The following is a 15,708-nucleotide window of genomic DNA, read 5'->3' as shown; positions in this document are numbered from 1 at the left end:
TACAAACACAGATAGAGTCCCTCATGCTTACATGCACTGTCATACCGTCTTCTAGTATCATTTCTTGGTATTGACTCCAGCCAAACTGCAATTGTATTATGTAAGATCTGGATCTGATTTTGTGTGATGTAAGGAGACACCACAGTGCATACACAGACATTTGGATGTATTATCTTTCTCATAGTAGACAGTGGCTTTGTAATTAGTGACTTCCATTGTGGAAGAAGACATATTTGCTAATGGTTCATTTAAAGGAACATCCGGTGTTTTAAATTCATTGAATGCTTATATGGAACAGCTCTCAAGGATTTGTTTTGTAAGTTTTCCTTCTCCTCCCTGTCCCTCCAGCACTACTTGGAGCCTCCAGCGAAACTGAAGGAAGCTCTAGAAAGATATGGACTTAAGAGTGAAGACTTCTTTGTCCTGAAGCACGGAGAGTCAAGATACTTGAATACTGATGACAAAGCTTTCGAAGAGACATGAAATGGGACTCTCAGGAAAACAAATGAGAAGACTAAGAACTCGCAAATATTACATCGTTTTCCACGTGGACACAACGTCCGCAAGTGTGTGTTTTGTTTTGCATCCTAACTTGCCGACTGCCAAGACTCACAGAAACTGTGAGAGTCCAGGGAGGGTCATTCAAGGAACTGTCTGTTGTAGACTTAAAGAAATACCAATGACACAAACATTGCAATACATTATTTTCTAGCAAAACACTACATTTTAGTGGTAGTAGAATTTCTAAGGTTGTGAAAAATGACATTAAAGTTTCCTTTCTTTTTTCTGTGATTCAGGGCTTTCTCAAGAAGAGTGGAGCTCCCCTACCTACCTAGACTGTTCAGACACACAGCCCTTTCCTATATTCATATGATAAAATGATAATCGTGACTTCCACATGCAGAGTGAGCCTTCAGATTGCACTGTCAGGATGAGCTTCTGGCCTTGGTGACACACATCTACAATCCCAGCACTCCAGGGGATGAGGCAGATAGGTCACAAGTTCAAGGCCAGCCAGAGCTACCAGGAAGACCCTGTCTCAGGAAGAAACATTAGCTTCTGTGCCAAGTGTTAAGGGATTTATTTTGTTCAGCATAAGAATGTAGGTGTTTGGGCTAAATGATCATTTTACAGTGGAAAGAAGCTCCTTGCATCGGGTGCTCACATTCCTGTGCACCCGTGAGCATCTCAAGGCAGCACCTACACAGCTGCGCCCCAGGTCAAAGCTGATGGGCGAAGGGAACAGTGTAGGTCTGAGATGGAGGGGAGTTTAAATTTCAAAGTCAGACACTCTGCTAGGCACACTGGAACCACAGCGAAGTATTTCACACATCCTAAATGTGAATACATCATGCACTTGGAATTAAATTTTATTTTCTTCATTTCCATTTTATACACACACATACAACACACACACACACACACACATACACTTTTTCCTGTTCTCTGAACTCTAACCCCAAATATAACAATAAGATTTATAAGTATGCTTTACATGACTTGGGCGTGTTATATATTTTTATATTAAATGACCTATAAGCACAATTGTATCTTTTAGTAAGCCACTGTGAGATAACAGTAGATTTTTAAGATTTTGGAGTCTTTGGCCAGTGTGCCTCTGCATCCACGGTGTGTTGTGAACCGTCAGGAAGCGGGCTGCCCACGTGTTAGTGAGGACGAGTGCTGCTTCTGACTCAGACCCGTGAAACCAACTTTCTTGGCACAAAGCACAGTAGGTTTCCTCTCTATATAAAATATTATATAGGGAGTGCTCAATACTTTGATGTATTTGCATGGGTATATGCATGCCACACCTTGGCCTCTCTCATCGGAATTTCATTACCCCGGAACAAGTGACTTGAAATCAGTCCCGACCTCACCATGTACGGCAAGAGGACAATGTTAACCTGCTTCCAGAGGGGAGCATAATAGACAGCACTTTAGAGATCTAGGGAGAAAACTGTCTGATACAGACAGGCATGGTAGAAAGAGCCATAGGGAGAAAGCTGTCTGATACAGACGGGCACGGTAGAAAGAGCCATAGGGAGAAAACTGTCTGATACAGACAGGCACGGTAGAAAGAGCCATAGCAATGTTTTTGGTAATGCTTTGATCTCATTGCAACCACCAACTGGAGACTAACTTAAGTGAGTAGTAGCCAATATGAACGATCATCAGAGTTTAGAATTTTTATATGAAATGTTTTTATCGGTCCAGGGGAAATGTGCACTGTAATACCGTGTGTATAGTGAACGTGCCTTGGAGGCACTAAAGCACAAGATTCTATTTAGAATCAGCTCAGTAGCAATCTCCTCACTGCAACTGGATCGAATCGGACAGTAGGCTGTGGTCCCAGCCTCGGGGGACAGTGCTCCACCTAGACGGTAGGCTGTGGTCCCAGCCTCGGGGGACAGTGCTCCACCTGGACATAGGCTGTGGTCCCAGGCTCTGGGGACAGTGCTCCACCTGGACGGTAGGCTGTGGTCCCAGGCTCTGGGGACAGTGCTCCACCTGGACATAGGCTGTGGTCCCAGGCTCCGGGGACAGTGCTCCACCTGGACATTAGGCTGTGGTCCCAGCCTTGGGGGACAGTGCTCCACCTGGACGGTAGGCTGTGGTCCCAGGCTCCGGGGATAGTGCTCCACTTGGACATTAGGCTGTGGTCCCAGCCTCGGGGGACAGTGCTCCACCTGGACATTAGGCTGTGGTCCCAGCCTCGGGGGACAGTGCTCCACCTGGACATTAGGCTGTGGTCCCAGCCTCGGGGGACAGTGCTCCACCTGGACATTAGGCTGTGGTCCCAGCCTCGGGGGACAGTGCTCCACCTAGACGGTAGGCTGGTCCCAGGCTCTGGGGACAGTGCTCCACCTGGACATAGGCTGTGGTCCCAGCCTTGGGGGACAGTGCTCCACCTGGACGGTAGGCTGTGGTCCCAGGCTCCGGGGACAGTGCTCCACCTGGACATAGGCTGTGGTCCCAGGCTCCGGGGACAGTGCTCCACCTGGACATAGGCTGTGGTCCCAGGCTCCGGGGACAGTGCTCCACCTGGACATAGGCTGTGGTCCCAGGCTCCGGGGACAATGCTCCACCTGGACATAGGCTGTGGTCCCAGGCTCCGGGGACAGTACTCCACCTGGACATAGGCTGTGGTCCCCAGGCTCCGGGACAGTACTCCACCTGGACAGTAGGCTGGACAGTACTCCACCTGGACAGTAGGCTGTGATCCCCAGCCTCGGGACAGTGCTTTACCTGGAGAGTAGGCTGTGATCCCCAGCCTCGGGACAGTGCTCTACCTGGAGAGTAGGCTGTGATCCCCAGGCTCGGGGACAGTGTTCCACAGGCACCCTTGCAGTCACCTAGTCATACTGAAAATTCTTACTCCCAAAGCAACTGATAAACTTAAGTCTTTCCCCACGAATGGGCCTTGACATCGCTGTCCATGTCACAGTCTGTCTGAGGCTGAGTTCTAGTCCCCTGAACTGGGCCTGCCTCCTTTTCCAGGCTTCCTCTGCTTACCTGAGTCCCATGCATTGTGAAGTACATCAAAACACCCCATCTTCATTTTATTTTTCTAATGCATTTCAAAGGATGAGTTGTGTAAAGTGAAAATAAATTTTGAAAAACCCATTCTCTTTTGCCAGTCTAATCTACATTGTGAATACTCTCTCTAACCTATCACAAGATCAGTTTCATAGCCCTTCTTGATGAGCATCATCACTGAGGATGGCCTCTGAGGGTGTGTCTTTCGCGGGCACGTTATGGTCCACAAAAGAGAAACCTACTGGTATGCTTCACCGGATGCTCTTCCCGGGTACCTGTGGAACCCCGCTCTACCCCGACACTCCAGGACCAGACCAGCCAGCTGCCAGCAAGCATGGCGCGTCAGACTGGCAGAGAAGGGTGGCGAGGAGCTTCCAGACCCCTCATTGTGAAAGCCTCTCACAACCTTCCGACATCCATTTTCAGTAAATAGGCGGATTTTCAAACCGTTATGAAGAAATGTGCCTTGTGGAGAACACCTCCAATGTTGTGTCTGCGCCAAGCCACGGCTAAGCGCTACTCACTCCAGAACACTGCAGGCTTCTAGTCTCGCCTTAAAGCCAACACGTCCCTGTTCTAGAGTCTTCCAAGCTGATGTCTATCAATCCTGAGGATACAGCTTTCAGTTCGAGGATTTGTGCCTCTTGAATCACGCTAGTCTTTACAGGTGTATTCTGAAGCACCCCTAAAGCATTTGCACGCTCTCTCTTACACACACACACACACACACAGACACAGGAGCTTCGGCTTGCACACTCAGTGCCAAGCACAAGGGCACAATGGATCCACATAGGGAAGAACCTGGCAGAACTCAAAGACATCAAACTTACACCTCCTGAGATATTAACTATCTGAAAAGACAGCTGATAATGTTTATAGGGCTCAGAGAAATGGCTCAGTGGCTAGGAGGACCTGGGTTCAGTTCCCAGCATCCATATGGTAGCTACAACCATCTACTAGAGTTCCAATGCCTTCTGACCTTGTGCCCATACATACATGCAGGCAAAACGCTCACAAATAAGTTTGAAAAAATTTAGAAAAGATATATATATATATATATATATATTAATTTTAGTCAAGTAAGGAAATTTTGTACATCTTTGCATTTTTCTTTTTATTAAAAATTATTATATAATTTAGGCTCAGTAAAAAATTCAAACAGTAGAAATGGGCATACACAGAAAAATCCAGTGTGCCCACCGCCCAGTCCCGTGATCACAAGTTTTACGCATCATTCTAGAAATGTTCTATGTATAAATGCATTTCTCATTGTTACAAAACACACAGGACCACAGTACATTGTTTTACAACAGCTTTTAAAAACATCATTTCAGGGTGTATTTCTATAGACTCCAGTCAGACTCTCCCAGGCTCATCTTGGTTGAGCCAGCTGCCTGGGGGTGGAAACCTGGATTGTTCTCCAGCATCTGACACATCCTTACTGGGGTAGGTGCTAAGAACATGCTCTCTGGAGAAGGAAATAGCTCTGATGATGAGGGGCCTGCGAGCGGTACGGGGGAGGGGGCAGGTGGAGCGGAGCTTGGGGATCACCGCGGCCCAGAGCCCGCTGTGGCAGTTCTGGTCTCCACTCAGCACCTCAGGCTGCCTCGTGAGCAACTGCCAATCACTTCCAGGAGCCAGGACTATACAGAGAAAGGCCAGTGATTCGATGTGGGGGAGCCATCAGATATCCCCGTAAATATCTCTAGTTCAATCTCATATTCACTTGATAACAGTAAAATTATCCAAAATAAACCTGAAGAGCAAATTAGTCCATGAACCCAACTAAACCTCTGCCCCAGAAGTGACTCCCATCCTGATTGTTCCTGACTTAAGTATTTGTAGATGTCGCCTGTAGATCCTACCCAATCCCCACACTGCCCCAGATCTCAACTATCCCAAAATTCAAAATTTTGCCAGGCTGTAGTGGCGCAAGCATTTAGTCCCAGCACTCGGGAAGCAGAGGCAGGAGATTTCTGGGGATTCAAGACCATCCTGGTCTATGAGATCCAAGAGAGTCATGGCTACACAGAGAAAGCCTATCTCAAAAAAAAGAAAAAAAAAAAACAATTTCAAATTTTGAAAGTCATGTTGGATTACAGCTGTTCACCCTGAACTGTGTTAGAAACAAAAGGCGACTTCTATTGTTTAATTCCATCAGCTGAAACCATCCTTTTAAAGAAAGGTGGAAAATAAGTCCCTGCGTGCTGACTTAGGACTGCATCACTCATAGAAAAAGTATGAGCAGTCGGGTGGTGGTGGCACACACCTCTAACATCCCAGGACTCAGGGAGGCAGAGGCAGGTGGATCTCTGTGAGTTAGAGTCCAGCCTGGTCTACAGAGCGAGTTCCAGGACAGTCAGGGCTGTTACACAGAGAAACCCTGTCTTGAAAAACAAAACACAGAGAGAGACAGAGAGGGAGAGAAACAGTAGGAGCAACCAGTCAGAATTTTGGCAGTATTGCCAAAGCCTTCTCTTTCACATCCGCATTGTGGTGATGAGCTAACGCCCTCATCTTCTGGGCACAGTCTTCTCCATACAGCAGGCAAAACAATGAGCCTTTGGCGAAGGGCGGCTGAGCAGCCGAGCAGCCTTCCACCCTGAGGCAGTTGTTTAGGTTCTGAAACAGCGTGAGAGCCCGGAGAAGAATCTCACTTGTTATTTGGCCATCATACAGGGAAAGAAAGGAAGCGTCCACCTGAAAGAGGAAACACTGAGTGTCATTTTGTATTGTAAAATAGCATTGACTAGTTTCCATTTAGAAGTCTGGTCTGGGGCAGGCAGCCCCAGCTGCTAACTCACTAACACCCGTGCAGGTTCTAGACCCATGGCACACATGAAATGAGGTTGTGCTTGTTAGATAAAAGGTAAGATTTCTTTGGGACCCCAGAGAGCAGACATTTGAAAATCCAACCATTGTAGGATCCATGCAGTCTGTAAGCACTCGTCAGTGCAACCAGTATCACCACCCCCACAGCGCGGGACCAGGGCTGAGTGGACGGCCCTGCTTTTGCAGTGGCTGCTCGTTGGTTACAGGTTTGAGTTCCATGAGGACGAGCACTGTGTACTTGCTGGTCGGTGCGCTCTGCCCAGCATCGAGCACACTCGGGTGGGCGGCTCGACACTGTTGTCTCAGCAAATGCTGAGGCAGATGTGCGCAAACCAGACCAGATTTACAGACGCAAGGATACTGTGGACTGCAAATGGAGCAGCGATGGGAAAAGTCAGTGTTGATGCAGAGGGTTTTTAAAGATAGTTTTAAAAAGTAAAATATGCTTGTTTCAGTAAACACAAATTAATATATAGGAGGAACAGTAAACCAACCCCACAGTGTGAGTGTTTCTGGGCAGACCTTCCTAGCTCCATCCATCCAATCTCTGTATGTGTGTCCATGCACAAACTGGGCAGGTGATCTACTCACCTGGGCACTCAGCAGCCCCTCTGTCATATCTGGGTTCTCAGACAAATTCAAAAGCAGCTTCAACACCTGGACCTGCCAGCGAGAAGGCTGGGTTTACTGGATCAGCAAGTACAACCCTCTTCCTAGAGTGCTGTTTTCTAACTGCCCAACACCCCACAAACTCCCGTCTGCACCTCCAAGCCTGGATGCAATTCTCTCTGTGAAGTCTCCTCTCGGCTCCTCTGACCCCTGGCACCTCTTTGAGAGCAGCTACCTCACTTCTGTCTCAGCTGCTGGGGAGGCAGGAAGAGCTCAGCAAATGTCTCCCAATACTGTAAGTCTGGTATGTGTTCAGTCACCTCCTTTCTTTCCGAGTCTGTGCTTGTGTGCACACATACACACATGTGTGTGCATGAGGAGGCCAGAGGCAGAGGTCAGTGGTGTCTGTGATCGCACTTCACCTCAGACATTGAGACCGGGTCCTCACCTGAACCCAGAACTGTTGGAGGTTATCTTTTTAAAATGTGAAAAATACTTTGTGATCATTTAATTAGGAAGCAATATGAAAGTGGTCGAAAGGCTAATTAAAGTGCTAGCGTTCTTATTACGTAGTTTTGAAAAGTCAGAAATTAAATAGAATGTTTTAAAAATCCTTAGACTCGTTTTATGTGCATAAATGGTTGACTGTATGTCTATGCACCGTGTGTGCAGTACCTGCAGAGGTCAGAAGGGGGCAATGGAGCCTCTGGAGTTAGCAATGGTTGTGCCGGTGCTTGGTTCTGAGACCTCTGCAAGAGCAACACATGCTCCTAAGTGCTGAGCCATCTCTCCAGCCTCAGAATATCTCTTTGAAAAACATGAATCCACACTTTCTACAAGACCATTGAAATTAAAGTGAGGAAGAGGAGGAGGGCACTAAAACCAGGAAAGAACAAATCTACTTCCAGATCCAGGAAGGAACCTAGGTGTGCTTTTTCTAACTTGTTAGACAGGCAGCACACACTGACTTTGGGACTCTGGGGACAGGGTGGTGGGATCCAACTTGGGATCCCTAAAGTCTCCCTTAGCCAGAGAACATTCCAAATACAGGGAAACAAAGAAAAAAGGAAGTTTCCAGTGCGCTGTATGCCTACAATTCCTGTGATCACATGTGGAGTTGTTTATAAGGAGAAGGTGATAAACTTTGCTTAACCTCAGTTTGACCATGTGGGTAGGGAGGTGTGTGTCTTTAGTCCCAGTGTCGGGAGGCAGAGGCAGGAGGATCCGTGTGAGTTCAAGGCCAGCTGGGTCCACAGAGCAGGTTCCAGGACAGTCAGGGCTACACAGAGAAACCCTGTCTCCGAAAACAAACCTCCCTCCTCCCCCAAATTAAAAATTTGTAAAATTAACGCAAAATCAACAAACTGCAGAAGAGAACAAGGTGAAAACAGAAGTCTATGCCTCTGGCCCTCCTGCCCCAAAGTGGGGATCGCTGCCGAGAAGCAAGAGTGACCTCTGCCCCTGTAGTGCACTCCCTGTGAGCTGACGCTGTGGGCAACACCAGGAACAGGCCTGAGGACGGCGCCCGGCTGTAAGTCAGTGCAGCTGCGGCAGGGGAACAGGAACAGAAGCTGCACAACAGATCACCGTGAGCCTGAGAGGAACCGTGCTGCCCTCTCCAGGTTAAGCACATTCATGCACTACAGTTTCCAGTTCCGCTCTTTTCCTTTCTTGCCTCCTACACCACCTTGTGGTTATCCAGGACATTTAGGTTGTTGGCTCTCTGGTCAGTACAGGCAGCACTTTACAGTATCTGTCTTTGCTGTGAGTCAGGGTGCAAACACAGATCACGCAGCGCAGTGAGAATTCCACTACAAACTAAAAGTCCCTCTGCTGGACACCTACGGAGGAAGCATCCATGACCGACACATACAAACGGACGGCTATGCCAAGACGCGTTTTCCAGCTAGAACTTCACGCTCATGCTCAGCTTTTATGGAGAAACAATGCCATGATGACCAGGTTCCCATCAAAACTTTAATTTTCTACCCTAGAAAAATTCTTGGCAATGCAATGGAAAAAAACACACAAAAAAAACCAAACAACCAAACAAACACCCCCCCCCCCACCAACAAAACAAAACAAAACAACCCGATGTGAGTCATCTCTCACAAAGTGGTAAATTTTACTGGCCAGATCTGAGACAGATATACACAGGTCCAGAGCTTGGCTCTGAACTAAGAGTTCCTCCTGGGTTCCGGGTAAATAAGCTGCAGAGACAGTCAAGGGAGAGTTTTTTTGAATGTAGCAGTCACAGCACAGAGGGAAGGCGCTTTCCCGGGCTGGAGCCAGCTGGGGCTGCAGCAATACTGCCAAGGGTTTAATTCTGAACGCCTGTGCGTGTCTGGGACCACCCACACATAACACCTCAGAAACCCTGGGCTACAGTGCAGCTCTTCTGTAATTATACCCTGGTAACTCCAAAATGACGTCAGATACTCATCTGGGTTTGGAAAGGAGCAGGATGCTTTACGCACTGCTTAGTGGACCATTCTAGTAGCAGCATGGAAGACGGTGGTGCTGGGGGTGATGGATACCATGAACTGTGGGGGCCACCTCAGGAGGTTAATATATTGCCTAGAGATCGGTCCTGTGATATTCTGGTGAAGATGGTGGCTTGTCTGAACAGTTTGCCTGAGGCTAAGGTGAAGAATTTTGAATTAATTCCATAGGTAGAGGAACTCTCAAAACAGCCGAGTACAGGCCCTGTTGTGTGGTTATGAAGATTTATAAAGAAAAGGAGCAAGCTGAGCAAGGAAAAATACAAAACGTGTGGACTGAGAAAAGGGGCACCAGGAAGTGGGATGGAGCTGGATCCTGTGTTCAAGGAGATAAACAGAAAAAAAATGGGATAAAGGGAGTGGTGATCTCAGGGCAGGATCCTACCCAGTTTTCAGCTGTGAAAAGGAACTAAAGAAGCCTAGAACTCCCAGGTGTGGTGATGCTCACTTTCAATCCCAGCAGTGAGGAGGCAGAGGCTGGTGGATCTTTGAGTTTGAGGTCAGCCTGGTCTACAGAGCTAGTTTCATGACAGTCAAGCTTAGGTGGTGAAGGACAGAAAGCTGGTGAGGATGGTAGTTGAACAAGGGGCCATGTTCAGCCCCGTGAGGAGCAGAACTCGGCAGCTTGGGGTTAAGAGAAGGGGCTGTGTTATTTGCCCCTTGAAACTAAGGAAAGCTATGGAGGCCAGGTGAGTGTCAGGGGTGTCCACTGTGTGAAACTATAAGGTCCAAGTCCTGGAGCCCCCAAGATGCTGGAGAGAGCTGGAACCAGGGAGTGGAGCCAGCGCCAGAGAGGTAAGTGCGCCGCAGTCAACACAGCTGAGCAGAGTTAGAGACCATCAGACATGGAGACGCAGAGTGTGGAATTCCCCGGCTGGTTTTCGGTTTGCCTTTCCTCACTGTGCTCCCTTCCCTGTGTTTAGGGATGGTAATATATATCCTGAGCCATTATGTGTTGGAAGTGTGTGATCTGTTTTTTGATTTTGATTTTATAGGGAATTACACTTCACGAATCCCAGAAGAGACTTTCAACTCTGTACTTTTAAACACTGTTGAGACTGTACTAGACAACGAAGACTTTTGAAGTTGGAATAAATACATTTTGTACTATGATATTAAAAGCTTATGGGGGCCAGGGAGTGGAATGTGGTAGTTTGAATATAACTGGCCCCGTGATCTCAGGGAGTAGCACTATTAGGAGGCGTGGCCTTGTGGAGGAAGTGTGTCATTACGGGGGCGGGCTTTGGGAGTTTTCCATACTCAGGATACCACTCAGTGTGAGTCCACTTCCTGCTGCCTTCTGATCAAGATGTAGCCAGCACCATGTCTGCATGCTCCCCAACATGATGATAGACTGAACCTCTGAACTGTACGAGAGCCACCCCAATAAAGTGTTTTCTTTTTGATAAGAGTTGTAGTGGCCATGGTGTCTCTTCACAGCAACAGAAACCCTAAGACAAGGAGTAACAAAAAACTATACATAAAAACAGACAATAAAACCCATTACTTTGTATGCTGATTTAAAAAGCTGTCAGCACTGAGGTAAGAGCTGCAGCTTACGTCACTATTTCTCAGAGTCCTTTACTCGGTTCCTGTTTCTAGTTAAAGGACGACAGGGGTCCCAGAACATGATTTTCCTGATTCTCAGAAAATCAAATGATCGCCCAAGACACAGCACAAGAGCTTCACATGATCTGCGATTCTTGGCGAGGAGACAAGAGGCTTTCTTGGGCGTCTATGAGGATTTTTCATACACCTTTGAGTGGACTACACTCTTATCCTTTGGATACGGGTTTCTTTATGTGGCCCTGCCTGTTAGAATCTGCTCTACAGATCAGGTTGGCCATGAATCCACACAGATCTACCTGTCTCATTCTCGAGTGCTGAGATTAAAGGCACCACTATCTTTTTAGGGGAACCTCACAGGGATGAAATACACAGTCTGGGATCCCAATCTTTCTTTTCCCCCCTGAAACTCATAATGTAGACGAGGTAGCACTCCCAGAGCTCCGCCTGCCTCCGCACCCTGAGTGTTGGGATAAGAAGTTTGCGCCACCACACGTGGACAGGAAATGCAGTCTCCTGAGCTTGGCGAGGCGGCTCTCTGGCCCACAGGACCGACTGTTGCGCTCCCTACCTTGGTGCTTCCGTTCCCGGTAAGCAGCAGGTGGAGCAGCCCGGTGATGTAGCTGCTGAGCAGATGCTGGTAGTTGTTGGTGACAGTCATGTTCGTGAGTAGCCTCAGCCCGGCTAGCTGCACGGCAGAGTTCAGGGGGTCCGCAAAGACATCCTCGCAGACTCGCTGGACATACACCTGCAGGCAGGAGAGAGCGACTGAGCACCTCGGGCGCTCCAGGACCTGAATGCTGCTTTTCTGCAGGGCAGAGCAGAGCTCAGGAACTGGATCTTCAGAACACGGGACATTTATGTCAGGCCCTTCGACTCTGGTGACCATTCTAGCTAAACTGCCTTTGTTAATGACCTGGCGCTGTGCTGAGAATCAAAAGCAAGCAGAGCAAAATTAACTTCCGTATTTCTGGAGATGCAGGTATGTGAGTTTCTATACTATTCACCACTGCAAAAAGCCATGAAGCACTGGCAGTATTCCCAGACGGGAAAAAATCATCACTAAATCTGAATGCTGTCAAAACTGTAAGAAAATGTCTGATTTAAGCTCTAAGAAACGATCAACTGACCGCCCAACACACCTGTACTAACGTTTGTGAGACACTCCAAATGTGTCCCCAGAGGTCACATTTTCAAGTTCTACATTACACGTGTAAGCCAGCTTTCTCCATCCTCTGAGATAAGTATTGGCTTCTGCAGCTGATGGTGAGGGTAGGCGGGATGGACAGGAGCACTGGAGATCTGAGCTGAGAGTCCCTCACGCTGTGACAGTGTCCTCACAGGCGCACTGAGAGCTGAGCTGAGAGTCACTCACGCTGTGACTGTCCTCACCGACAACTAATTACTTCCTGTTTTGTGTAGACAACCCCATGCGTTTTTATTTCAGACAACTTACCTTTATCTTGACTTGATTCTCAACATTCACACTCAGGTTATTTAGTGCATTTAATGCTTTCTCCTTAATACTCTGGTTCGGAGAGTTGATTTTGTTTGCAACGATTGGGATACCACCCAACTCACGAATAATGGCCTAAGAGAGAGGGAAAAAATTGACCATAACTTCAATATGCAACCTTTTGCTGAACTTCACGCACACAGAAATGCAACTAAAATAAATCACTTGTAGAGAAATGTTATTTGTATATTCATACACAAATCTTCCTGTTCAGAAACAGTCTTTATGTGAGTGTGCGTGTGCAGAGGCCATTCCTCAAAATGTCATTCACTTTTTTTTTTTTGAGACATTTCTTTCATTGGCTGGGACTCAACAAGTGTGGAGATGCAATATTCTGAAATATCTCTTATATTCCAAGACTGGAATTTTTGCTGGACCTCATAGCCAAAGTTAATAATAAACCTTGAAGTCACTTAAGTCTGCTAGCCTAGAGTGTACTTAAACTGTTTGTTTTACCTGCCTTTAAGAGAATAATTTAACTACCAACCTTGCCTTGGATTTCCCATGGAATAGTTGGTTGTTAGTTTTACAACCTGAACTAACACACAGCTACAGTCTTAAGTTATATACATTCTTGCCCCTAAACCAGGATAAAGCATGTGTGTCCCTTGCTGAAAGCAGTAAACACAGAAGTCAAAAGTAACTATGTTTATTGGTTGAGAAACAATGTTTATTATCTGGGTCTTTGGGATCGGTTGGGACCAGTGATGTGGGAAGCCCCTTTGTATGCCGTGAATATCACCGGTGTGGCTTTCTGGGACCCAGAGAAAAAGTGCGAGCTCCATGGACTGACTCCCTGTCACTGCTTCCCCAGTGCCAGGATTACAAGTGTGTGGCACCATGCCTGGTTTTCCATGTGGCCAGTGCACTTTATTTATCTATCTCCCTTTATTCTAACTGACACACACAGAAAAAAAAAATATATATATATATATATGGAGCACTTTGTATATTGATACATGTATAGGTTGCACAATCACCTTAAATGCCTATTTATTTCCTCAAATGTGTATCACTTTTTAATGGCAAACCATTCAAAACTCTTTTTTTCTTTTAGCTCAAAATAAATCTGTACAGATGACAATGTTAACAAAAGCATTGTTGAAAAAAAAAAACCCCAAATTGTTTTTACTTATTCCCTGAGGGGGAAGGGATAAAGCATTCACCTTAAACTCTATAGTCTTAGCCATTTACACTGCCTTGGTGGTTATCGCTGGCTGAGGGATCAATCACCTACAACAGACCACTCTAGCGAGGTCGGTTATCCAATGAAAACACATACTTAAATGTAAGGTGCTTTTACTATTTTATGCAAACTCTGCCTTTTGTTGGCTAGGAACTATTACGATGCTATTACCCAGCTCTTACAGCGATGCTGGCATCTAGCTTCTCAGATATTACTTCCTGTAATTTCATTATTTGGGTGTGATTTTTATGAAGAAAAAAAAAAGCCGATAATGTTGTGAGCGTAAGTGAGGTACAGACATACCGAGAGCTGAACGCCCAGAAGCACAGCTGTAGTGGGAAAGAGGAGACTTACTTGATTGGTTGAGAAGGCTGCATTATTGCCCAGGGTGACCAAGGCTTTCTCAACAATTATAGGATCATCGGTTGCCTCCAGCAGGTATAGGAGTTTCTCAAGTTGTTCAGCATTTAGGACCGCATCATAGGGACCATCGGTTAAGTCTTCTGCGTAAGAAGAAAGCCACATGAAGGTCATTAAAAGTCATCAATGAGGTGTTCTGCTTTTTAAGGGCAACTTAATTTGCATATACCCAGAGGTGAGAATTCTGCCTTTAGAATGGCATTAGCAGATTACATGTAATGGTGCCGGTAAAATGTTTTAATAGTTACTTAATAAAAAAATTACATTCCGGGGCTGGAGAGATGGCTCAGCGATTAAGAGCATTGCCTGCTTTTCCAAAGGTCCTGAGTTCAATTCCCAGCAACCATCTGTAATGAGGTCTGGTGCATTTTTCTGGCCTGCAGGCATACACGCAGACAGAATATTGTATACGTAATAAATAAATAAATTTTAAAAAATACATTTCTCTACCTCTGAGGAAGGCAGGTTTTTTGGTCGGCAGATTTTATTTCAAATTGTTTTCCGGACCTAAAAGACCCCTTTAGAATGCGTAGCAAATTGTTGGACAATGTCCCAATCACCATAGGACTGAACCTACAAGTCCGAGTTGCAGGATGCTGAGGATGGCTTCAAGGTTCCTCCCCAGGGCAGGTGCCAGCAGAATTGCACAGCAGGGATCCCTTTTTCCCAGGGCTACACGCTAAGTTTCAGCCTAGGTCTGAGGCCCAGCAGTGACGTACTAGCAGCCAGGGACATCTCTTTGGTAACACAATGGCCCAGTACAAATTTTAAAGTAATAGGCAACCTACATGGCTTGGAGAAACCTTAGTTCTCTCCTGTGAAGCCCGAGGAAACAACAGAAAACTCGGGGCAACGTTTTCAGCTCTTATTTTAAACAAAGAAGTGGGGGCAGGGAAGCGGCTCCAGACCCACGCAAGGCAACTTCCAGCCTTCCTCCACGTCCTCCCATGCGACACAGGGACCCGTGAGCGCCCAGGGCACCCCCGGCCCACGCAGCTCGGAGTGGCCCTGCAGCCCCGAGCCTGTGGCCCGCCCATCGCCTCACCTGCGGACCGCGAGGGGCGCAGGCGGCGACGTCCTCGCCGCGGGCCCCGAGTCAGCCAGTAGATGCAGTAGCAGGCGCCGGCGCCCAGGACCAGCCCCGCCGCCACCCAGCCCGCGTCCCGTGCGCCGCCCATGCTGCAGCCGCCGAGCTGCGGGGAACCGGGATGCCGGGACCAACTCGGGTCCGGAGAGAGGAAACCGGGCTGAGGCTCCGCCTCCCGGAAGTCGCTCTGCTAAACTCGGAAGCCCACCCACCCGGCGCCTCAGAGCCTTGCACCGGGAGGGCGGGATGCACAGAGCCGCGGTCGTAGCTGCAGCTCCTACCAGTACCCGGACCGCTAAGCGCGAGGCTCGTCTCTAGCCCCGCCCCCATATTAGCCCCGCCCATTTTCACTCTGCTCCGCCCAGCTATAACCCGCCCCTCCCCTCCTCGCCCCGCCCCTTCTCAGTCTGCCCCTCCCCCTCCGCGGTCGCAGTTGCAGCTCCTTCACGTA

The 15,708-nt window shown here is 47.6% G+C and overlaps 2 protein-coding genes across 4 annotated transcripts in view; one reads left to right on the top strand and one right to left on the bottom strand.

Moving 5' to 3' along the window:
* Positions 1-785, top strand: part of LOC121434776 (N-acyl-phosphatidylethanolamine-hydrolyzing phospholipase D) — a 32,866-nt gene extending 32,081 nt beyond the window's left edge. For all 3 annotated transcript variants that reach the window (XM_041633747.1, XM_041633746.1, XM_041633745.1), the window contains one exon: positions 349-785. In XM_041633747.1, the coding sequence (XP_041489681.1) occupies positions 349-483 (135 nt within the window). In that variant the 3' untranslated portion in view covers positions 484-785. The remainder of the gene's footprint in view (positions 1-348) is intronic.
* Positions 786-4,635: 3,850 nt separating this feature from the next.
* Positions 4,636-15,529, bottom strand: LOC121434741 (armadillo repeat-containing protein 10). Its single transcript, XM_041633682.1, has 6 exons — positions 15,216-15,529; positions 14,105-14,253; positions 12,505-12,639; positions 11,620-11,796; positions 6,964-7,035; positions 4,636-6,240 (listed from the first exon to the last, which is right to left on the bottom strand). Exons 1-6 carry the CDS (start codon positions 15,346-15,348, stop codon positions 5,986-5,988), a joined length of 921 nt encoding a protein of 306 aa, XP_041489616.1. The 5' UTR covers positions 15,349-15,529; the 3' UTR covers positions 4,636-5,985.
* Positions 15,530-15,708: the final 179 nt, after the last annotated feature.

The sequence above is a fragment of the Microtus oregoni genome, unplaced genomic scaffold (assembly GCF_018167655.1).
Source record: "Microtus oregoni isolate MIOR12 unplaced genomic scaffold, Mior012 000044F_ref0000062, whole genome shotgun sequence".
Lineage (NCBI taxonomy): Eukaryota > Metazoa > Chordata > Mammalia > Rodentia > Cricetidae > Microtus > Microtus oregoni.
This window is presented reverse-complemented; position numbering and strand designations above follow the sequence as displayed.

What these genes read in the sequence shown, in the direction of transcription:
- LOC121434741 (XM_041633682.1), bottom strand. Translation starts at nt 15,348, where the DNA reads ATGGGCGGCGCACGGGACGCGGGCTGGGTGGCGGCGGGGCTGGTCCTG. An exon ending in AGAATCAAGTCAAGATAAAG is followed by an intron (nt 11,797 to 12,504) that starts GTAAGTTGTCTG and finishes TCCTGCCTGCAG; the next exon opens with GTGTATGTCCAGCGAGTCTG. An exon ending in AGGGGCTGCTGAGTGCCCAG is followed by an intron (nt 6,241 to 6,963) that starts GTGAGTAGATCA and finishes TTCCTCTTTCAG; the next exon opens with GTGGACGCTTCCTTTCTTTC.